We start from the raw sequence: 21,935 nt of genomic DNA on the forward strand, positions 1-21,935 counted from the left end.
GGCAAACGCAGTCGTTTGCTGGATTGCGGGGGAGGGCAGAAGTGTCACACAAAACACATCGAAAAAAAAGGGGGAAAAAAAGAGGCGTGGAGGGGTGTGGTTGAGGAGCGCGCAGAAGCAGTGCGGCAAAGAGACGTAGAGAAAACCGCTTGCAGAGGACAACGAAGTACTCCTCACCATACAACGAGGGAAAGAGGAGCGTCGCATGCAACCAACCTGTTAGCCTCCATACGAGATTCCAGAGCTGATATTGCCCTCTCCCCTCCGACACGAGCAGAGTCTGTGAGGAGCAGATGAGCACAGGGAAAGGACAAACTAAACCGACTACCTGGTCGGCCCATGCGCCACGGAAACTGCAGAAACATGGGTAATAAGACTCAACGACCTCCCTCTCCAGTAGGGCACGAAGCGCGGCTGTATGCTCACACGCAGGATCGTCACTGTGAGTCACCCTTGTAAATTCTTTATCATTCATTCATTACTCAAACTCTGTTATACAGCGGACAAGAGCCGATGCGACCGCTGCAGCGAAGCTATGCGCAATGGAAAAGACACCGTCAAGAAAGAGGCGCTGCTGCTGCCGCGAGGCGCAGGTGGAAGAGTGAGGAGTTGCTGCGCGTAGTACTCTCCCGACCGCTTTCATTTTCCCCTCAACCCCATACCTCAGCTTTGGATTCCCACAACTGCAGGGGGAGTGAGAAGTCGATGAGGAGTAAAGAGAAAACTATAGGTTCGCGCCGCCATCATTTGGTGCGACTCAGCAACTGAGCCCTGCTTTTCTTTTCCGCTTTCCTCCTACTTCGTCTGCGCTCTCCTTTTTCGTCTCCATCGTGAAAATCAGGAGAGGATCCACCTCTTCGAAGATGTCGAGAAGCACGCCAGATAAAACTCGACTGCAGTGGCGAAAAAGGGGAGGCAAAAGAACTACACAACAGTAGAGCAGTGTGCCTTTTTCTTCTCCCCCCCCCCCTGTTGCCCTTCCCACTCGCACGTCACGCCTAAAACTGAGTTAGAGGGCGAAGATATAAATTAACATAGGGGAGAGAAAGAGACGAAACGTTCGCCCTTTTCACACATTTGCGGCTGTTTGAGTCCCCCAAACGCCCCTCCCCCTTGTGGCTCCTTTTTTTTCTCCGGGGAATCCACAAAGGAGGAAAAGAAAGAAGAGAGACAAATAGTGAGGCCAGAAAAACAGCTGGAAGAGAAAAGGGGAACCCTCTACTGAACGGGCATACACATTGGGGACAGCGGATCTCTCACTCTATACGCCTCGGGGACTACAAGAGAAAAGGAGAAAAAAAGGAGGTCGCAAAAGAAAATAAAAAACTAAAGAGCGGACGCCGCACATGACGAGCAAAGAAAATGAGAAGAAGAGTAAGCTGCCATAGAGAGGAAAAAACACCAGAGCACGCGTTTCGCTGTCTTATTCCACTTGTCCCCTCCCCGTCATCTACGCTTGTAAGCCTGTGAATGCCATCCGCCCCCCGCCCCACCCCCACCGATAGCGTGAGATCAGAGAGAAGAGAGGGGGAGAAGGCACCTATTCAGCTGAGGCGCTCCAGCCCATTTTCTAGCCCGCGATGGGGCGATGTCACCAGCCGTGTCGGGCGTCACCAGGTAGGGAGGGGGAAGCGGATTCTGCGTGCTGCTCTTACGGAGTTGCGGTTTATCTCCTTGGCCCCTTCTACGCAAGGGCAGCGCTTGCCCCCTCTCCTATCCACCATGTCTCGCCCGGCGGCCAACATGATGGGGGCTGGGCCTGTGGGACTGACTCGAGCTCACAGACAAGGCGGCAAACCCGCCTAGCATCCTCCGCAGCACAAGAGAGAGGAAAGAGAGCCCCCGGGCCCACACCCATACCCGCACGTCGCGGCCGGAAGCGGCCGGGAAGAAATAGCTGAGACCCATACAGGAGGGCGAAGCAGCCTTTGCAATGGGGAGGGGAGGGAGGGGCAGGGGAGAAGCACCAAGCTTCGTGGTGGAGGCGTGGACGAAAAGCTGGAAAGAAGAGAAGGGAGCACCTGCACGCGTGATCCCACAATGTATGAGTGGCAAATCAGCCCTCTGGACGCCATCCCAATGAAACCAACGTTCCCTTTTTTTTTTTTGCGTTGCACAGTGGGACACCTCACACCACTTACGAGCTTTGGGAAGAGGGGAAGTAAGATTCGCCAGCACGCAGCGTTCTGGAGGACACTTCACACTGCACATACTACGGTGTGAAGCGCTAACGGTGGGGGAACGAGGGAAAATGCCAAGTACAGCCTGTGGTTTACGAAGGGTGATGAAAATAGAAATAGAAATGAACCCAAAAGGAATGGAATGGAGTAAAACAACGGGAATACGACGCGCAAAAATAGGCGGCGCACACACACACACACGCACACAGGGTGGGTATAGAAGGCACAGATTCATAGAGCCGGGCGCGCTCTCAGAGAGCTAGGAACCGGGCTGTGCTATAAAAGGAGGGAAAAAATGTGTATGGAAACAAAAGTCCATCACCGAGAAGAAGAGGATAATTAAAAGTAACACGGTAAGGAAACAGAGGAAACCAAACCATAGAACTTCACGATATACCCCTGAGAGAAACAAAAAGAAAAGGCAAGAGATAAAGCTTGGGGAAAGAAAACCAAAGAGCAGACAGCCAGCCGTTTCATACGAGAACTGCCTCCATTCTTGCTTCAGTGAAGAGCGGATGCCACCGTGTCAAGCTGAACTTCGCCACAGAACACTTAAAAAGCGAATGAGTATTCTGTGCAGGTGGCGTTTTTCTGCGCTTTAAAGTGATCCATTAAAGGGGGCGTCTCTCTCCCGCTAAGAGACTTACATTTCTTTCGCTCTTTCCTCCCTGGCGCATTGCGCTTTTACCCTTTTCTTATTTCCTTCTGTGCCGGGGCCTGCGCCTGCATCAGATGACCCGTGTATTATTGGTGCGGGCCGTGCAACCCTTCCTTAGGATTCTTCTTTGTTGGCTCGTTTACTTGCCGTTTCGATTATGATCAAACCTCGTTGGTAAGCACGCCTACTTCTCTTTCTGTGAATCCTGTTGCTGTTTTCAGGCCTGTATCGTTTGTGCATAGCTTTGGCTTACTATGACACCATGAGAGAGACACACACAGCGTAGAGAACCCGAGGGCAATAACTCTGATAAGAGAGAGAAAACGAAGGTAGAGGGGGGGGGGGGGGGGGCGGAGGGCTTCATATATGTGTGGAGGCGGCCTACGCGTCAATGAAAGAAACAGCACTAGGCAAGAAAAAAAGGAAAATGCTCAAGAGAGGCAAAGCAGAAATACAAAGAGGGATTACTCGTGAGAGCTTGCTGAGCAACATCTACCACGCAACCGCGTCTTACGAGAAAAAGAAAAGTGAAGAGATGAGCAGAAACAAACTTGCAAAGGTGTCTCACTTTTTTTTTTTCATTTTCAGATAAAAAGAGTGAAAACAAGAATACACTCCTGTTGGTGCTATTTTGTTTTTTCTTCCTCGACCAGTCCATCGCACATTGCCATGATGGTATGGGCTCTCTGTGAATCAGCACGTATAGGCGTCTCCAGCTGCGCGTTGGCGCGGTTGTCACGCACGCTACAGGGAACCAGCACCGGACAGGTGAAAAGGAGGAGAACATGGAGGGAGATGAAGCAAGAGACCTAAAGACGCAAGCCAGGCATGAACGAGAAAGAGGGGAGATTAGTCTCTTTGGTCGCAGATGTATAATAATAAAAAAAAAAATGAAAGGCGTATGTCAACGTGGTTCGAAAGGCAGCGTTGTTATCGTTACAGAGTGCAAAAAAAAGCCTGCGTGCGTATCCTCTCGCTACGCTGCTGCACTTTTGTTTGTTTTATGCCCTTTAAGAGAGAGAAACGAGAGGGAAACCAACGCTGGTATAGCGAAGCACTAAAGGAGAACGCAGAGCATCGGATCGAGAAAAGGGAAGAGTAAGTGTAGGTCGTTATCAGTGAACGACAGAAGAAAGAAGCTGAGGCTTCTGCTAGGCTACGCTGCTGTATACGTCATAAATTCTGGTGATTTTCTGATTGAAAGAGGAAAGACGTTGGGATCATGTAGAATGAAGAACGCGTCCCTTTCGACATTAACGTGGTTCGCATACGTCGCGCAAGGAGACACACACTGTTTGGTTGTCCATTGGGGGTTTCACACTTTCTTTGGGTGCTCAGTGGGCGTCTAAACGACTGCAAACATCGAACGCTGGCGGCTCGGCAGCTGCCTGTGCCTGCCACACGTCGTGTGTGCCTTGCGTTGATCGGAGAGAACCCGATCGATTTGGACAAGGGGATTCAGGCTAGACCCCCTCCTGAACCCTCGTCAGGCTTCCTTTTTTGTTTGGACCACTCCACCTTTCCGAAGACTTCAATGGGCATCCTGGGAAGAAACGCAGGAGAGCGGCAAAGCATCCCCCCTTATGTTTCTTGAAGAACACGAAGGGAAGAACAATGGGCGAAAAGAAAAAGGCACTCATGCAGCATCTGAGTGAGTGCCTACTAAAATGAAAACTAAAGGACACGAACACGCAGCTGCAGAAATTTAATAATAATAATAAAACAGAAGAGCACTAAATACACGCAAAGACGAATGAAAATTAGTAAATGTCCAAGAACAGAAGAGAGAGAGAGAGAGCCGACATAACGAAAAGAAAAAAAAAGAAAGAAAACCCCCAGAAAAACAGGTGACAATGATGACTGGACGAAGAAGAAAAAAATAAAATAAAACGAACCAAACATATGACCCCGGTGGCTGGAAAGGAAAAGTGATTGGTGGATGCTGAGAAGGGGAGAGAGAGAGGGCCAGAAAACTTGAGTTTCCTCACACCCAATGCAAGCAAAGAGAAAAGGCAAAAGGAGCTTGGGTAAAAAAGAAGTGAAGGCAGGCATACTAACGCGGAGAAGCGAAATACACCCATGGAAAGCAGATAATGCGCCGGCGCACGTTGGGTGTTCTAACCCTCTGGTGCACCACCAGTACCTAGAAAACGAGCCTACGTGTCAAGAACCATGAGCTCGTAGTGCGCTTGTTTCTCGAAACGCGAATACTTGAGCAGTCGTGCTTTCCTCAAAGACACCAAGACAGACATGCACGCGTAAGTACCCGAACACAGAGAGTGGGTAGCCCAAGAAAAAGGTTCACACGATACTCTCTCTCAATAGAGAGAGAGACGCTATCGCATTCAAGCACGGAAAGGGGTGGAAGAAAAAGGCTCAGAGACACAGAACGTCATACGAGCAATTCGTCTCTCCGAGAAAGGGGCAGAAGGAGACACAAGAGAAAAGACGAAGATGGCAAAAGGAAGGCACAACATTTTACTCAGCACGTCATACGCTGAGGTGCTCACGAGCGCTGCCTAGCCGATCACCTTTGTCGCAGGACAACAGAAGTGGAAAGGGAAAAGAGAACAACAAGAAAAAAAAATCAACGAGCGAAAATAAAGAGGAAGAGGCGAAACAAGGGGGGGGGGCAGACAGAGAGCCACCTGTCCCTTCAGAGCCAAGACACACGGACGGCTGTGTCTGTCTGTCGGCGCAGTTACCCAAAAAGCCCGGCGCATGCAAACGGCACAAAAAGGCGCGCACGGGCAGTAAGTGAAAAGTATTACATCTCCTCGACAAGAGGCGAGAGCCAACGAAGAGAGAGCAAAGAGAAGAGGGAGAGGGGAGGGCGAGCGAGTCAGCGATATGGAGATCGAGTAGGGGGGGTAAGAAAAATAGCGGATCGATTTACCGGTGACATGGAAACGTGGTACCATCCTTTCTGTTGCTTTGGAGAGGGGGAATCGAGAAGAAGCGTCGACGCGTCAGTGTATGCGATTTGTTTGGTCGACTAAAATGACATGTAATCACCAAAGCGAATGTGAAAGAGAAGAGAATGGGAAGAAACATTTAGCGAAGGGACAGAGGTCAGTATCTGAGGAAAAAAAAAACAATCGGGAAAAGTCCATTCGCCAGAAATGAACGTGAGGAGCAGAGAGAAAGATGGGGCCAAACGGTGGTGAAATGATACAGTGCGGGGGAGTGGTGAGGCGTGTAGAGGAGGCAGCAGCACACAAAGGAACAAAACGGCAGGAAAAAGATCAGCACACTTCGATCTTTATCGAGAGCGAAAAAAAAAAAGAGAGAGAGACAGGGAGAGGGGAGGCAAGGGAGTGAAGTTGAGAGGGAAAAAAAAAACACATGAGGAAGAAAGCAGGAAATGGGTGAAATAAATGTGATGGACAAAGTCCTCCGAAACCACTAACGAAGAGAGGCGGTAAAGGGGAAAAAAATGAGCGAGAGGATGAAAAGAAGAGCGGCCTCGATGCTCACACCAACAATGACATCCAAGAGCCATCACGAAACACCCATGCTTTGGTGCTTCCCCATGGCCCAGAGGATGCAGTGCAAGGGAGCGATGCGGTGGGTCGCCACGACTGAGCTTGTATGGTGCTTGGGGTATACTGCAGTTGTGGCATGCCAGGGGATGCTGTCACGCCGCCAGAGACGTGCATCATGGGCAGTGCCGATAGGGCGGATGCTGGAGGAGCGCAGCCCTGCGGAGCGAGGTGGAAGCAACCTTCCCTATCCATGAAGACGAAACCCAAGGCCGGAGAGTCCGTTGTGTTCGCAGCGCTACCGTTGCTCGAAAAGAAAGATGGCGTGCGAGCCTGCTGAGCCACAGGCATGGCGGACGCGGGAAGCGGCTGCATGATGGAAGCCGTGTTTGCCATGTAAGCGGTCGAACTCTCTGGCAGAATGGGAAATGGGCTCTGGGCTCCATTTTGCATTCTGCTGGACGGCAGAGAGGCCGGTATCGCGTGCCTGGTCGGAAGCGTCCCAGGAGTCGCGTACAGAGGCGGAGTCATCCAGGAATGTAACGGCGTCGTCGACTTTGCCGTGCACAGCCCCTCAGACGGAACGCTAGAGTGACTGCCTGCCACAACTCTCTTCGGCGGGGTGGTGGACGGGTCAACGTGTGCGCTGGCCCACGGAGGGGATTCCATGGATACCGTCTTCGCTTGTGAAGCAGACGATAACGATGGCACCGCCGTCCAGTCCGGCGTCTTGCGAAGAGGCTCGATGCTGTGACGCACCCCATTTACAAAGAAGCACGGAACGGTAGCGTCACTGCTGCTTTGTATTGATGCGACACAGCCGCCGTTGCCACCCTTAGTGATGGCAGTAGTGGTAGGCGACGAGTAGAAGGGTGTGGGGCTGCTGCCCGACGCAACCTGGTCATCAGGGGAATCGTGCTCCTCTTCGCTCGAGTACCCGTCGTCCTGCAAGGCAATCGTGCTGCCGGCAAACGAGGAAGTGCGGTGAGCATCAAGCTTGACTGGCAGAACTCTATCCTTTGCACTTGCGTTGCTCTGCTTGGAGCCAATCGTGGGAATAGGACAGGATCTGGGAGCAGTGTTCAGCTCATCCACACTCGTGGATTCCGACTTGCTCTCAAATTCAAGGTTGCTGAGCAGTCGCTGCCACGCAAAGGCGTTGTAGTTGTGGTGGTCGTTGTCGCAGATACCATCAACAGAAGAAACCTGCCACATCGACATGGTGATATTAGTGTTTTTTTGTTGTTGTTTTGTTGCCTTTGAACAATTCGCAGTGCGCGAGATGAAGAGCGAGGAACGGGCACAGAGAGAACAAAAACACGCAATGCGCTGAATCGAGAAGCGTCTTTTATGCGTGGCTCGAAGTAAAAATAAGAGCAGAGAAGACAAGAAAAAGTCGAATGGCCCAGAGCGTTCGTTTTCTTTCGCTTGGTAGGGGGCTTCGGTGCCAACGCTCAACCAGGCAACACGAAAGAGCGAAACACGCGCACAACGTAAAGCAGAAACAAGAGAGAGGAAACACAAAGAGGAGCTGAAGATTGGCAAGACAAAATAAAAAGCCAACAAAGTGAAGAGAAAGGGGGGATGAGAAAAGGCAAAAAAAAAAAGATGTTGTGAAAAGCGCTCGAGAGGAAGGTCGAGAATAAGAGAGGCGGAATACGTAAGAGCTCTCTACAGTGAACTCAACTGTAAAGCATGTCCTGTGGTGCAAATCTCTCCGTGCAGTGTAGGTGTAGGCGCACGTGTACGAGTGGGCAATTTGTTAGTGGGGCTCGAGTGCCCCTAGCAGAAGGAGTGGAAGGATGAGAGGGGGAAGAAGGCCAGCGTATGGAAGCCTCCGTCAATGAATCAGTTGGCTGCAGCACAGTAAAGCACAAACGTGTGTGTGTGCGTGTGAACACACTCGTTTCTTTGCCAGCGTGGGAGGGGGAAAGAGAGTTGCACCGAGGCCATGAGGGAGTGAGAGCATCCGTCTGAATCGATCCGACTTCAGGCGTTTGTGCGGTTGCGCCGCTTACACCGAGGCCACACCGGCAGGGAAAGAGTGCGTCTTATTGGGGAGCGTAGATACGCCTCTACGCTGTGCTTGTGTACGGGCGAAAGTGCGGGGGCGCCAACTCTCCCAGCTTCCCCTCTCACCGGGTGGAGACATGCAGGCGGTTGGATAGGCGAGACTTACGCTGGCGACACGGAGAGTGGAAGCAACGGGCGAGAAGGGACCGTGAGGCGACTGGGCCCCTTATCAGCCAAAATCAAAACTAGGAAGAGCACTAAAGGGGCAGACAAACGATCCTGCACTGGGTGAGGGAAGCCACAAAAGTGACCTCGACTGCTGCCCCGATCTCGTCGCGCCGCTGATGTCCCGAGAAAAGCGTGCGAACAGAGCACAAACGTAGGGAACACGACAAGCAGCGCTCTTTCGTCGCAGGGGCCGGCCCGCTCTCACTTGCCGGCGTAGGAAGGAGAGAGGGAGGAGGCGGTAAAGGGGAGGAGAGAGGGTGAGGGTTAGCCGTCAACACTCACAGTCCGAGGCACGCCTTCACCATAGTATAAAGCTGGGAGAAAACTGGGGGAGAGAGAGCGATGCACCGCTTTTACGTGCTTAGGAGAGAAAGAATAGCAGGGGGGAATAAACAGAATGCAAGACGAGCATCAAGACAAGAGAGCGAAGCGGAAAACACGCATACACAACGTGGCAGCAAAAAAAAAAGAGAAGACGATCGGGCGTAGTGTCTTCGTTAGGCGCGAAAATGAGAGAGGGAGTGCGCACAGCGCTCCGATGAACGAAAGGGAAGAAAAAAAAACAGCAATCGAAGAAGCCGGTGTTAAAGCCAAAGCCCGTGACGTTTAAAAAAAGGAATGGAGGGTGTTGGAAAGAGTGATCGTCGGAATAGCCCGAGGCGTTATTCGCAGTTACTGTGATGATTGTTCAGTCATACGCTGATATTCGCGTGCGTGCTGAAGAATAGGAATCAAGTTGAAGAGAGCATGGAGAAGGGAAAAGAGTGAAGAGAAAGCACACGAGATGCACTTGCAGAAAAAAAAAGACCCATTTTGATCAGGCCTTGATTCCCTCAATCTTACCAGCGAGAGCTTCTTTTCCACCCATGAGGGAATCGGAGAGCCGATAGGGGTACGCCACAACGCCCATCCTCCCTGTGAACGACACTCAACGGGGTGCGCCCATGTCCTGCTTCCGTTTCCCGCGCTGCCTCTCCTCTTTTGTTTGTTCTCTTTTCTCTGTCTTACCGAGACACTTCGCCTCACAACAGTGTGACCACAAACCAGAGAGCAGATCGCCTCTCCTCCTCCTACACCCGACACGTCGTGAAGCCGGAAAAAAAAAAGATGGCCGGCGTTCACTTAGGTGGTTTCAGTTGACCCTTCCGCTCGCGCCACCACTCTTCCTCGCGCTGAGCCTCGCGCCTGCGCAGCATGTCAATGGCATCCTGCCCAAGGCTAGAGTGATCAGGGACGGAGAAAAGGCTATACTCCTTTAGCGTCGGTAGCGACGGCCGACGTGCTCCGGAGAGGTGCTGCTTCTTCCAGTGGCTGAGGTTGTACTCTAGGTCAGTCTGCAGGCGCGGCATCACGTGTTCCTTCCAGCGCTGCTGCACCTCCTCTGTGCTCGCCTCTGGAATGTCCGTGTAGCGACGCACACGATCGGCGATCGTGTCCTCCTCCGCCTTCATTTGAGCTCCGTACTGTTGGATGTAGTAGTCCCACTCCCTCTCCGTCAGCTTTCGGTTCCACTTCGCCGGCGGTTTGTGGCGGGCACGGGTACCCTCGTAGTTCCACAGATATGGGTTCCAGACACCCTGCACGCTCCTGCGCTGCATGTGCAGATGAGAAGCAGAGAAGGAGTGATTGTAGTCGTTTCCTTCGTTCACCAGACGATGGAAGCGAACGTTGATCCCCATTGAACTGAGAAAGCAAATGGAGTACGCCTTCTCGCTTCCATCCCGGTAGACACCGGTGATGCTACTCTCCGGCCACTGCCGAGGACGAATGTCGATTTTCACCTGTGGATACTGCCGGTAGAACTCGGGCAGGTAGGTGGCCATGAACTGCCGCATCGCCGGATTCCCCTTGTTGGGGCTATACGACACGATGATCTTCTGCAAGCAAAGCTCACCGTTGCGGCTCATCCTTACTTCGCTATGGGGAAAAGGCTCTGTGCGCGTGCGTCGTGTTGAGAGAAGGATGCGTGGAGAACAGAGGAACGAAAGAAAGTGAAAGAATCGAGAAGGCAGTTGGGAATTTAACCAGTGAGAGCGCACACATCGGACGAGATTCCTGCGACTGAAAAGAAGTTTGGAAGGGAAAAGACTCGATCTCACTCAAGGGGTGAAGGGGAAGGGGGGGGTGCATGCAGTCGAGAGCACGTCTACGAGAGTGACGCACTGTGGAGCTGCACAACATACGCAGTCGAAGAGCCGCTTTCCATAGCTCGATGGCATGTGTGTTATGGATTACATGCCTGTGAAAAAGGGGAGACGACGATGCAAGGGATGCAGGCTATACACACGACTCCTCCCTGACATATCCTACAGGCAGCAACGGAGCTGTGATGCAGCACCGCCTACATAGCGGCGTGACTCGCACTGCATACAGCCTCATCGACCCCCAGGAGAAGGGTCGATGCATGCCGTGGTGCAGCATGAGTCGACGCCTATCCCTTGCGTAGTGGCCATGCTTGTAGCGTCCAAGGTAGGCGAGCCTGAACCGCCTGAATACCAAGCCGCCCACCGCTTGCACGACTGCTCAGCGGCCCTTTCTCACCCGACACCCCATCTATGGTGCGCTCCTCCATGCTCCGATTGTACGAAGCCAGATGACGTTGGACGTCACGCAAAAAACCCTTCATCGGATAGTTCATCTCCACCCGTGCTCCTTGCTTGACATCGGTATCAGAGTTGCTGCCAACGCCGAGCAGCTGCTCCACAGTACGTTGAACGAGCCTTCGGTGCTGCGCCACAGGTTTGCTGGAGCTACAGAGTCGTGCGTACGCTTTGCTTGTCCGAGGAAAGGCCGACGTCAGCATACCCCCTTCTTCAATGAGAAACTGAAGCGTGCAGAAGAGCGGCCAGGTGCTTAGTGGCTCCGTCTGGTCCATCTGATGTGCTTCACTCAGGCTCTCATCAGTGATGGAGGCTTCCAACCTCTCCATCAGCTCCATCACACCCGCGTGAGTCTGGCGCATCGTTTCCATGTCGCCCGTGTTCAGAGACACCAGGAGAGCATCGATGGCCGATGTCACGTGGCTGCTCACTGTCGATGCCTCGAGATACTCGAGTAGCGATGCAAAACCCCCAAGCTGCGTTGGGGAGGCTGCGCCAAGGTTTCCCCCAGAGCAAAGCGGGTGGTTCACCACGTGAACCAAGTCCTCCGCTCTGTACAGCACTACACTACGTTCTGTAGAAGCACCAGCAGGAGAGTCGACCTCGTGATGAACGGGTGGTGCCTTAATGCGCACCTCTCTTGCACATTCTGAGAGAAGAGGAACGGAGAGACGACCTCTCAAGGTGGTGTGTGGATCAAGGAGAAGCGTATGGGGTTGCTCAAGAGCGCGGAGCAACAAAAGACTGTGGTGCACAGAGGGGTGCCAAAGCATGGACGCAGGACATCTTATGGCAAACATGAGGATAGAGGGGCAAGACCAGGGGTCTAGAACAAACAAGTCCGCTAAAGTCAGCGTGCTTGCCAAGACAGAAGCACGATGGCGCAGTAAGTAGCGAATTCCGTTCTTGTGTGCAGTAACAGGACGGTCAGAAATACACAAAAAATAGCAAATGCACAGAGGTGTGGAGGAAGAAGGAAAGAGGAAGAAACGTGCATTCCTTGGCCGCAGCAAGAGGAGAGTGCGTCACGTGACACCCATGCACGCTGTGAGCGTCCACCTGAGGCACAACGTAGAGCCTGCGCCGCTGTGCTACAGTAAGGGTGGCATCAAATACAGAAGAGAAAACGCACATGAACTTCTGTGGTGATGTTTACTTCCTCCATAATCCAGATGCATCTCCCCAAAACACCGCCGACTAATGGTGCCAGTGACAGCGTACTCAATGAGCAGGCAGTGCCGCACCTCTGCTGCACAATCACCCAGTTTTTCACTGTCCTCTTCCGATCTATGAACCCGTAGAGAAGCACCTCGGAAGTGAGAACTTTTGTCGGGGTTTCCTCAGCAAGAATCAGGAAAGGCAGAACGGAAGAATGCAGTGATGGAGGGGGTTGCAGGGGGCAGGCGTATATATGCACAGACATACCCTCCCTACTCTCCACAGAAGGGGGAGAGAAAGTGGTGTTGGGGGTCTCACCTGGCTACCAGGGGACGGCCGTGCACATACACACGTGAGTGTCCGGGGAGCACCTCCGGGCGTATGGCGATTCGTTCTGCCTTTTGGTCGGGTACTTCGACTCACGAGGCGGTAGCTAGAGGCTCCTCCTCCATCGCGAGGCGAACGCGGGCGTTGCGAGGCGCAAGTGAAGTGCGGGCGAGATGAGCTCAGGCAGGAAAGCGAGACTTGCGGCTGCCAAGGGGGCGACAGCAGGGAGAGAGAGTTAAAGGCGAGGGCACCGAGTGGAGAATGCCACCGACGAGGCCATTAGGGGCCGCTGCGGTTCCGTCTGGCTTCCACCGTTTTTCTTCACTACGGTCGGGAAATTCACCGCTCGGGCACGCAAAGAAAAAAAGACGGGTAAGCTATCTGGGGTCACTTGTCAGACGGTATTCAACGACACAGACGAAGCAAGGCCACACGGCTGCGTTAGCTTCTCCATTGCCTATCCTCATCACTGTTTGTCTATTTTTGACTTTGGAAAAAAAAAAAAACACAAAGTACATCCAGCATGGACTGCGAAAGGGAAGGAAAAAACAAACGCAGTGCTAACTTCAGAACACAAGGACGCAGACGAAGATGAAATGAGAATCGCTTTGGAAACGAAAGGGTACCGTTTCATAGGATATCCTATCAAACCCTATAAAACAAGTTTTAAGCGTCCTCGGTTTACACATTCACAAAGCCTGAGCCTACCCAGCAACTCTTGAACCACCGCCGTTTCGCCGTGAGAAAGTGACTTAGATGTCCTCCGCCGTCATCGTCAGCATCGGCGGGTTGATGTGGAAGTACGGGCGAATGAACTTGCCGTCGCCAGCCCACACATCGTGGCCGTGCGAGAGGGCGTACTCGCGGGCGTTCTCACGCTTGAAGTGCTCCGGCCAGTCCATCATATACACGTGGTAGAAGGATGAGTAGAAGACAGAAATATAGGTCAGGTACAGGAAGGAGAAAAAGCCAGCCCAGTTGATCATGGAGCGCAGCTTGGTGAAGCGGTAGGGATCTCGCAAACCGAGCTGGTACATGGCACGCCAGTACCACTCAAACATCTGCTTATGGGAGGCGCCCAGCATGTGCAACGGGATTTCGTCCCAGGCAGCCTTGAAGCGGTCGGTAGAGTGCATGTCACCGCCGAGGAGGGGGCGGCTGGGACGCATCATGAGAGCGCGGTGTGACGCCGTGAAGCTCACGGCGGGGACGGTGCGGCGCAGCATGGCCTTCGAGTGAGTATGAGTTTCGCTTCTACGAAAAAAAAAAAACGGAAGAGAACTCCGAGCTATTTCGAGGTGGGAAGAAGAGCGCAAGTGGGACTGAGCTCTTTGCAAACCAAAGGCGTTGTGGATAAAGATAAAGCTCGGATACGGTCGGTAGAAAAGGGAAAGAGGAGTGTAGGCAGAGGATGCATGAGGTAGAGAGAGACTTCAACATCGGGGAAGCACCAGACCATCGTCATTCACTCTGCCTGTCCCTTTCATAAGAAAGGGAGTCCCCGGCTTGGAGTGCAGCGCTTTTCTCGGACGTGACAAAGAGAGATCCGAGCTAGCCAAAGGCAGCTCAAGTCAAGCCTGAGGAACAGCACGCAATTCTTTTTTCACTTCCGAAATACAGTAAGGAATGTGACAGATACCCTCAGAGAATGGGGACTTAGCACCCCGCTTTACACAGCACCAGCCACCTCTGCTCTTCTCTTTCAGTGGAAAAAGAACAACTCAATCCTTGAAGAGATTAGCAGGAAAAGGCACATCGATAGCGCAGATAGAGCGAGGAAGAACAGCAGCTGATGCACCACCTGATCACCAGAAGCGATACCACTGCCTCTTGTCTGTCTCACTGGGTCGCCACTGCTTATTCTTCACGAGGCACCGCATGAGTACTTGGCGCTCCGTATTGCAGGTGGCCGTCCGCCCTCCCAGCTTCATCTCGGTAGGGCAACGGTAAGAACACCGCAGCAGATCTTGGTTGAGTGAAAAGCATGGGTGACTCTTGTCCATGTTCGTGTTGGCAGGCCGAACCGTTTCCTGATCGTACTCACGTGTCCCCTGCTCCGACCACCCTGAGAGAATCTCCAGGTTGTGGTTTTCATCGTGGGCGTAGATCATGTTGCGCACAATGTGGCCGCCGCTAAAGCGCGACGGGTTCGCTGGCGCCTCAGGGTCAGCACTCATGACTCGCTTACGGTATCCCTGTGCGTGAGAGTCAGCCGTTGATAGAAGTGTAGTTGCACGACGTTTGCAGGCGATTAGCTCGCACCTCTGGGGTGAGCCAAGGCTACCCGTCAAAAGCGACAACACAGAAGCTACGAAGAGAAAGAAGGAAGGGAGAGGAGGCTGAACGGTGCTGCAAGGCGATGGCGCAACAGAGGACAAGCACAAAAAGCTGCGGCTTAAAGGCCAACCAAGTGGCTGAGCCAGAGGGTGCATGTGTGCACTGAAGCTTGCAGCAGAAAAAGAGTCTGTCTGACCACAGAGGCACTAAGAGTGGAGATGTGTACGACACGAGAGAGGCTGATCAAGTAAAATAAACGTATGTGTGTAGTACCAAGAAAGGACATCACTGCAAACAACCATGTGAGCAAAGCGCAACCACGAATACTTCAGCGCACAAATCCCTGCTACTCACACAAAAGTGCGCCGGCATGCAAGCAAAGACGCGTCCGAACACGATCTCTGGTTTCACGTCGCAAACGGGAATCGCGTCTGCCAGCGCTGGTTGTATATCCCCAGTTTCGTGATTGACCTCGATATGCCTCGTCGCTCCCGCTCCAATAGACGAGTCTTAGTTGACAGACCCTGCGACCGGCGCTCGTTGTTCATACCCTTGGCGTCCTCGCGAGCAAGTGGCATGCCCGTCCGTGGGTTTATGTTCACGGGCATGTACTTGTAGTACTGGTATGGCTGTTGCCTTCCCCAAGTCCAGGTCGGCTCTAGCCAAATCTCGCGCTGATTGTGCTCCTTTGGATTCGCTGGACAACGCACGACAAGCGTGTCCTGAACCCAATGAAAGCGGCAGCACTCGCAATGCAATTTCAGCTTGTTGCGTGATACCAAGCCGGGGTGCTTGTCCGTTGATCCCTGCAGCTTCTTCATGTGATGCGTCATCCGCCCATCCAGGTTGTTTGGCGGGAAGAGTACCTGTTTATTCTTTGGGCCACATGTGTACCCAAGCGGGAAGAAGTTAAGCTTGAGTGCCGTCGCACGCAGCACCTGTCGAAAAGATGGCGTACAACGTAGCATCAGCTCACGATTACTTGGCACCTACCTTGTACTCTGAAATACCGCACGCGGACAACCGAGTACAAGGTGCCGTTGTGTGTGTGTGTGTGCATGTACCTGTGTGTGTCGAAGCAGCAGTGAAGAGATGAAAAGCGAGCGATGAGATGTAAGAGGGAATTGTTGAGGCACCTCTTTTCTACCCGCTTTCGCTCAGCAAGGGAAAGAAGCCAGGCACTCAATCAGGGTCTCGGCCGGCCCCTTGCCAAACCGAACAGGGTTCTAGCAAGTGGAAAAGGGCTTGAGCATGAACAAGGAAGCACAGGAAACCAGAGGAAGAACTTTGTGTGTCATTGGCAAATGATTCATCGCACCGCTATTGCAGGAACCAAAAGGCTCATCCCTGCAACTTCATCACCCGATCGGTAGGCTGTTTCGGTCGATACATAATCACGAGAAAAACTTTAAGTGGTTCACGGCACCAATCGCCCCTCACACTCGAAAAAAAAAAGAGAGAACAGGAGAACAGTCAAAGGGAAAAGAGCGTCTTTTCACCGAAGAGAGTTTAAGGCACCGGGAAAAAAAAAAAGGATGGGAAGAAACGAAAAAAAAAAAGGAGAGCAAAGGAAAAACGAAAGGAACAGAAGTATTGGGCATACGCATTCCATCCAAGCGGCTAAAAGTATGCATGGCACTACACCCCTTCTGTCAAGCAGACATCAGTGGGACCCAGTAGGTGTCAATTAACTGGTTTATTTTCCACGTTCTGTTGCGAGTGGAGGAAAAAGGAATACAAGAGGGCCTGACTTCATAGAGGAATACAAATTCAAAAAAAAGAAGCGAAAAGAATCACCCGTGTATGCCTTTCCTTTTCGTCGCCGCTCTTTAGCTGAAACACATTCAATGGGCACCTCAAGTGTGCCAGATAAACCCCAGCCTGTATAAAAGGCAACGATTATAATACCCTCAAGAAGGAGCCACAGCAACGCCAGAAATATTGTTTTCAAGGCATTCATTCTGCTGTAAAACATAGGCTTAACTTCATACCACTCAACCTGCCACAGGCCCATCGCGTCGTGCGAAGAAGCGGCAAACACGCGTTGCACCAATACGCTGGCTCAGGCAGCTGAGCAGGGCCGCGGCCTCAAGTGCTACCCACCACCCATCCAGCAGGTTGCCTCTCAGCCGCTCTCACTATGCCGGTTGCCGCCCGGCGCCTCCTCCCGGGGTGGCTCAGGCCCCCTCTACCAGTAGGCGGTGAGAGCCAGGTGCGATACACTCGACTCACCCTGACACCCTGTCCATCCTATAGATGACAAGCATGTTCGCTGCCACAGGCCGCTCCGACGCAGCGCCCTCCAGGCCCCAAGCGCCGACATCCGTAGCGATAGATCGCTCTGACTTCCCCACGTCTTAGTCGCTTGGCCTTGCCACCACCAGAAGCGTTTTGGCATTGGGAAAGAGAGGGGGGCTGCCTGGCTTTCCCACAGAAAGTGGGTACCGGTGCCTGGATGCCACGCTGAGGTGTCCCCAGAGATTTGAGTAATTGAAAGATGGTCGAAGAGAAAAATGATAGTAAGCACAGGTGGTTGGTCTGATGCGCACACGGCAGCTGTGTCAGGGTCTGTCTTGTCACTAGGACAGCAAGGTGACGCCCTTCGCTATGCGCTGCGTTGCATTATTCAGAACGCGGCAACCGGGAAGGTGGCGTTCGACGTAGGCAACCTCATCATACGGAGCCTCAGTGAACTTGACGTTGAGCTCCAGCAACCTGTGGCAGTTGGTGAAACGTCGAATGCAACCCTGTATCTTGGTGTACGAGAGACTCAGCTTGATAAGGTTCCAGGCTTTCTCGAGACCAACGAGGTCCTCCGATGTCACCGGACACAATTGGGCGTGCAGCTCCTCAAGATGGGAGCACTGTCCAAGCTGTCCAAGCTGAGCAATAGCAGTAAACGACATCAACAACACTTTGATGGATTGTGCTTGCCCGATCCCTTGAAATCCGTCATCGTCAACGGCCGTGCTGAAAGTGTTCAAGATCGCCAAGCTCTTGCAATCCGACAGACACTGCATTGACGAGACAGGCGTCTCGGCGATGTCGAGGCGGCGAAGCTGCTGGAGCGTCCCTATCCTGTCGAGGGATCTCACTGAAGACTTGTACAAGACTAGTCCCTGTATTTTCGTGCAACTCAGAAGAGGGCTGATGTCAGCTACCGAGGTCTTGGCAAGATCAACCTCTTGCAACGACTTTGCATCGCACAACCCAGCAATGCCCTCCGAAGTCACCTTGGACGACCACATGTTGAGCAGTCGCAGATCCTTGCACACACCCAGATCGTTGACATCGGAGACGTCGCAGTGCGTCAACGTCACATCCGTCAGCGCCGATGCGTTCGTCACACCGAAGAAAGCCCTCTTCTCATTCAAGCGGCTGAACTTCACCTCGAGCCGCTGAAGGGATGCGCTTTTCAAAATCAGCCTCAGCGAGGTCACATCAGTATTTGACAGCAGAAGGCGCAGCGTTGGAAGCCGCTCGAGACCGGCAATCCCGGCCTGGTCGACCAACGAACCTTCCAGGTCAAGACTCCACAGATTTCGGCAGTGCTGCAACTCCGTGACGTCGGTGACACGGGGGTGTGCCAATGACAAATTTTGCAGCATTTGAAGTCGCCCAAATCCCTCCAGGCCAGCGGAGTCCACTAAGGTACTCTGCAGCGACAGCGTCTTGAGGGAGCGAGCTTCTGCCAGAAAGGAAACATCATGAATGTTGTTGTTGTCTAGAATCAAGTGCTTGAGCATCAGCAGGCGTGACAGGCCAGCAATGCCTTGCTCGTCACATGGGTCTTGGCGAGATTCAAGTAGATGATGCTCTGGCTCTGCCCCAAGCAGTTGACATCGCTCACAAGCGTGGAGGACAAATCAAGTCTGGTCAAGTAGATAAACGTGTGCAGCCTGTCTACCCCGTCTGAGGTGACTTGCGCGTTTGAGAGTTGAATGAGCTGCAGCCCTTTTCCCGCCGCGAGGCCCTGGGCGTTGGTGATGCGCGTCCTCGCAAGGAACAGCTCCTCCAAGCATGGCAACTGACCGAGGTGTGGAACATCCGCGTCCTTGACGTTGCAGCCGCTCAAATGCACAGTGCGCAAGGAGCAGCATTGTTCAATCCCTGCGCAGTCAAAGTTACCCGTGCAGTTCGTCATGACCAGCTTGCGCAGCTGTTGCAGGACGCCCAAGTGGGAAAGTGAGATCCGATTCCATGGCGGCAATGGCTCCTCGTTTCCCTGTCCTTCTGCATTGCCAACCATCACAACAGAGTGAGGGTGCACTGCTACGTTGTGTAGCAGTAGTTCCTCGATTCAGGGTGCGAGAGTGAACAGCTGAAGCCACGGCAAACCTATTCTGGCCATCTCCACCACCCGCAGGGTAGCAGCGCTGCTGTACAGAACCGACAGAAGGTCGTTCAAGGGGACTTTGGCTGCCTTGATTCGGAGCTCCTCGAGCCCTTGCGCAATGGCCAGACACGACAGGCGCTCCGGTGGTGTGGGGGAGAGAGTTGAGCCATTGATTTCCAAGAACTCTACACGACCCAAGAAAAGAAACTCCCCTAGAGAGCAGTTCAGCCGTGGTACATCGCTGATGCTGGCGGTCTCGCTCTTCGACGCCGCAGGTGCGTGAAGGTTTCCTCAGCAGCACACCGACAACGAACACTCCATGCACTTGGATAGCTTGAATGACGGAGGCAGCCGAACCGTTTCTAATCCAGGGGTGTCTTCGTCCGCGCAGGCGGTGCTCGATGCTGGTCGAGAGGCACCAGAGCACCTCAGTAGCCACCAATGGCACAGTCGCATACCTTGGACGTCGTTGATATTGCATCGAAGCCGTGGTCGACTGCCTCGCTGCAAGGTGGTGGGAGCTGCGTCCCTGAACCGATTGAACGAGAGACATAGCCCTTGCGGCGACCTCTCCCTTGACCTGCGTGCCTGAGGCGAAGAGCATACCCAGGCCCCGTCTTGGCCGGGAAGGTGCTCCGAAATGAGTATCGATGCGTCCGCAGAGATGTAGTCCATGGAAAAAGCTACAGTCTTTGATTCTACGAGTCGAAATATGCGCGAAACGCAAAGACCAAAGAACAGCGAGGGAAGTTGGAGTGTTAAGAACAAATGTGGCGCTTGTCGGTAATGCAAGAGAGAAAGAGGCGCATAAGACATGGTGCGCGACTAAAAAGCGTTTTTCAGCCACCGAGCGCAGGCCGTTAGCGTGGAAGCTGTTTTTCCCTGCTTCACTTTTCGTCTATGTCATTAGGGTGGCTTACACGTTCACTTCGCTTCACTGCTTTGTCATCCAAAAAAGATTAACGTGCTCCAGCTCGCACTCGTGCACGTCACCGGCGATGACGAGGGAGTGCAACGGCGCGCCGAAGTCAACACTGAGCAGATCCTTCATCGTACCCGCTACCACTTGCTGAGATGCAGAGCCGACGCGTGCTACACCCACCGCGAACGTCGAGCCATCTGCAGCTACAGCGCCACCCTGCTTGTACCCCTCCACCTCCAGGATCTGCTCAACGGCCTGCTTGATCGACATGTAGCGTGGTGGCTCGTAGATCTTGCGCCCACGCGCAAGATTCTCGTCAGAGATCTCCTTTACCTTGATGTCGAGGAGCACTAAAGTGTGAATCCCGGCAGCTCTGTTGCTCCGTAGACGCTCGTACCAGGAGTCTGGACGCCACGTCTCTGTCCAGAAACACAGGGAAATGACTTGGCCAAACCTGTAAAGCTGCAGACCACAACAACCCACAGCGTTAATGATGGAGGCATTGTGGACGACTTTGCTCTCAATTCCCTGCTCGTTGCAGCGCACAATCAGGTCCGAATGCGTTGTCGCACCAAAAACGTCGCCGACAACAAGAAGAACCACTTTCTTCACCTTCGCGTTGTCCAGAACAACCCCGCTCTCCACCATCTCTCTGTCGGCAATGATAACGGGTTTGCCGTAGATGCCAGCCAGCTCCTCTGCATTGTTGTTAATGAGGAAAGAGGTGTAGGCCTCTAGAAAAACAATATCCGCCTCCTTGACAGCGTTCATGCCCTTCATAGTGATGTCGGAGGCATCGCCAAGGCCAATCCCGACCAAGGTGAACATCTGCAGTGAATGCTATGGCAGAACGCCGCGAGTACGAAGCCTCAGGGCAATTGAGGTGGGTCAGTGGAAGAATAGAAATGGAAGTAGGTTCTGAAGAAAGAAGGCACGTGGGCTTCGAACACCCGATAGGAAGGCAGGGAGCAGGAAACCCTCTCACGGAGACAGAGTAGCTTGCATGCACACGTGATGGCGACGCTGAGGGGTCCGCCGCTTAAACATTTGGCATGGTTTACTATCGCCGCCCTAAGTTCAAACATGAATCGATAGCACTCACCAGTACTTGCTGTCAGAGAGAAACGGAGCTAGCGCGAATACCAGTCCGTGTTCATAAGCTGCTGCACGGCCAAGATGACCAGCCGTCAGCACCCCCATCGCACCAAGGCCGGAGCGCACATCTTGTTCACCAGTCAGGTTGTCCATCACCTCCGCCAGCTCTTTGCCTTCGTTGAGGATGGGCCGCATGATTGTTTCGCTCATTTCAAAACGCGCAGAAGATCCGATCCCGCACTTGCCCGTCTTCCGCTCCACAATGGCCATCCATCCGCACTCAAACCAACGGCCAGCAATGTCCTCGATGCCACCTTCCAGCCCGACACCGTAATCAGCGCCAGGAATTATTTCCAGGGCTGCCTTGGCTCTGTTTAGAGCGCCTCGCTGGGTCTCCTCTGCTGACATTGGCTGATCCCTGACCCCGGAGCTGACATTGCAAAGACGTACCTCATGGGCCTCGCCGGGAAAGCACTTGTTAACGACCGTCATAACGCTCTCCGCTTTGGCGCGATTTGTTGTTCCGACTGCCCAGACAGTCATGGCTTTGCTCTGATCGGGTGGTTCTTGGTTGCACGTCGCCGCGTAGTGAGGAGGCGTAAAAATAAAAAAAGAGAAGTGCGAAATGATTCGAAGAGCTCAAAGAGTGAAGCAGCATC

The 21,935-nt window shown here is 53.1% G+C and overlaps 9 protein-coding genes across 9 annotated transcripts; all 9 read right to left on the minus strand.

The window, feature by feature from the left end:
* Nucleotides 1-6,311: 6,311 nt before the first annotated feature.
* On the minus strand, nucleotides 6,312-7,541 carry LBRM_31_1750 (hypothetical protein, unknown function; the record flags this gene model as incomplete). Its single annotated transcript, XM_001567122.2, has 1 exon — nucleotides 6,312-7,541. The coding sequence occupies one exon, from the start codon at nucleotides 7,539-7,541 to the stop codon at nucleotides 6,312-6,314; it is 1,230 nt and encodes a 409-aa protein (XP_001567172.2).
* A 2,138-nt stretch (nucleotides 7,542-9,679) lies between these two features.
* LBRM_31_1760 (conserved hypothetical protein) lies at nucleotides 9,680-10,468 on the minus strand (the record flags this gene model as incomplete). The annotated part of the gene is made up of 1 exon (XM_001567123.1): nucleotides 9,680-10,468. The coding sequence occupies one exon, from the start codon at nucleotides 10,466-10,468 to the stop codon at nucleotides 9,680-9,682; it is 789 nt and encodes a 262-aa protein (XP_001567173.1).
* Nucleotides 10,469-10,992: 524 nt separating this feature from the next.
* Nucleotides 10,993-11,961, minus strand: LBRM_31_1770 (conserved hypothetical protein; the record flags this gene model as incomplete). Its single annotated transcript, XM_001567124.2, has 1 exon — nucleotides 10,993-11,961. One exon carries the CDS (start codon nucleotides 11,959-11,961, stop codon nucleotides 10,993-10,995), a length of 969 nt encoding a protein of 322 aa, XP_001567174.2.
* Nucleotides 11,962-13,398: 1,437 nt separating this feature from the next.
* On the minus strand, nucleotides 13,399-13,872 carry LBRM_31_1780 (putative cytochrome c oxidase VIII (COX VIII); the record flags this gene model as incomplete). The annotated part of the gene is made up of 1 exon (XM_001567125.1): nucleotides 13,399-13,872. One exon carries the CDS (start codon nucleotides 13,870-13,872, stop codon nucleotides 13,399-13,401), a length of 474 nt encoding a protein of 157 aa, XP_001567175.1.
* Nucleotides 13,873-14,451: 579 nt separating this feature from the next.
* LBRM_31_1790 (conserved hypothetical protein) lies at nucleotides 14,452-14,823 on the minus strand (the record flags this gene model as incomplete). Its single annotated transcript, XM_001567126.1, has 1 exon — nucleotides 14,452-14,823. One exon carries the CDS (start codon nucleotides 14,821-14,823, stop codon nucleotides 14,452-14,454), a length of 372 nt encoding a protein of 123 aa, XP_001567176.1.
* A 507-nt stretch (nucleotides 14,824-15,330) lies between these two features.
* LBRM_31_1800 (conserved hypothetical protein) lies at nucleotides 15,331-15,891 on the minus strand (the record flags this gene model as incomplete). Its single annotated transcript, XM_001567127.2, has 1 exon — nucleotides 15,331-15,891. One exon carries the CDS (start codon nucleotides 15,889-15,891, stop codon nucleotides 15,331-15,333), a length of 561 nt encoding a protein of 186 aa, XP_001567177.1.
* Nucleotides 15,892-17,502: 1,611 nt separating this feature from the next.
* Nucleotides 17,503-19,172, minus strand: LBRM_31_1810 (hypothetical protein, unknown function; the record flags this gene model as incomplete). Its single annotated transcript, XM_003723162.1, is given in 2 exon segments — nucleotides 17,503-18,666; nucleotides 18,672-19,172. Coding segments are annotated over 2 exon segments (1,665 nt in total).
* A 1,021-nt stretch (nucleotides 19,173-20,193) lies between these two features.
* Nucleotides 20,194-21,009, minus strand: LBRM_31_1820 (diphthine synthase-like protein; the record flags this gene model as incomplete). The annotated part of the gene is made up of 1 exon (XM_001567128.1): nucleotides 20,194-21,009. One exon carries the CDS (start codon nucleotides 21,007-21,009, stop codon nucleotides 20,194-20,196), a length of 816 nt encoding a protein of 271 aa, XP_001567178.1.
* Nucleotides 21,010-21,279: 270 nt separating this feature from the next.
* LBRM_31_1830 (conserved hypothetical protein) lies at nucleotides 21,280-21,819 on the minus strand (the record flags this gene model as incomplete). The annotated part of the gene is made up of 1 exon (XM_001567129.1): nucleotides 21,280-21,819. One exon carries the CDS (start codon nucleotides 21,817-21,819, stop codon nucleotides 21,280-21,282), a length of 540 nt encoding a protein of 179 aa, XP_001567179.1.
* Between the last annotated feature and the right edge of the window lie 116 nt (nucleotides 21,820-21,935).

This window comes from Leishmania braziliensis, chromosome 31 (assembly GCF_000002845.2).
Source record: "Leishmania braziliensis MHOM/BR/75/M2904 complete genome, chromosome 31".
Lineage (NCBI taxonomy): Eukaryota > Euglenozoa > Kinetoplastea > Trypanosomatida > Trypanosomatidae > Leishmania > Leishmania braziliensis.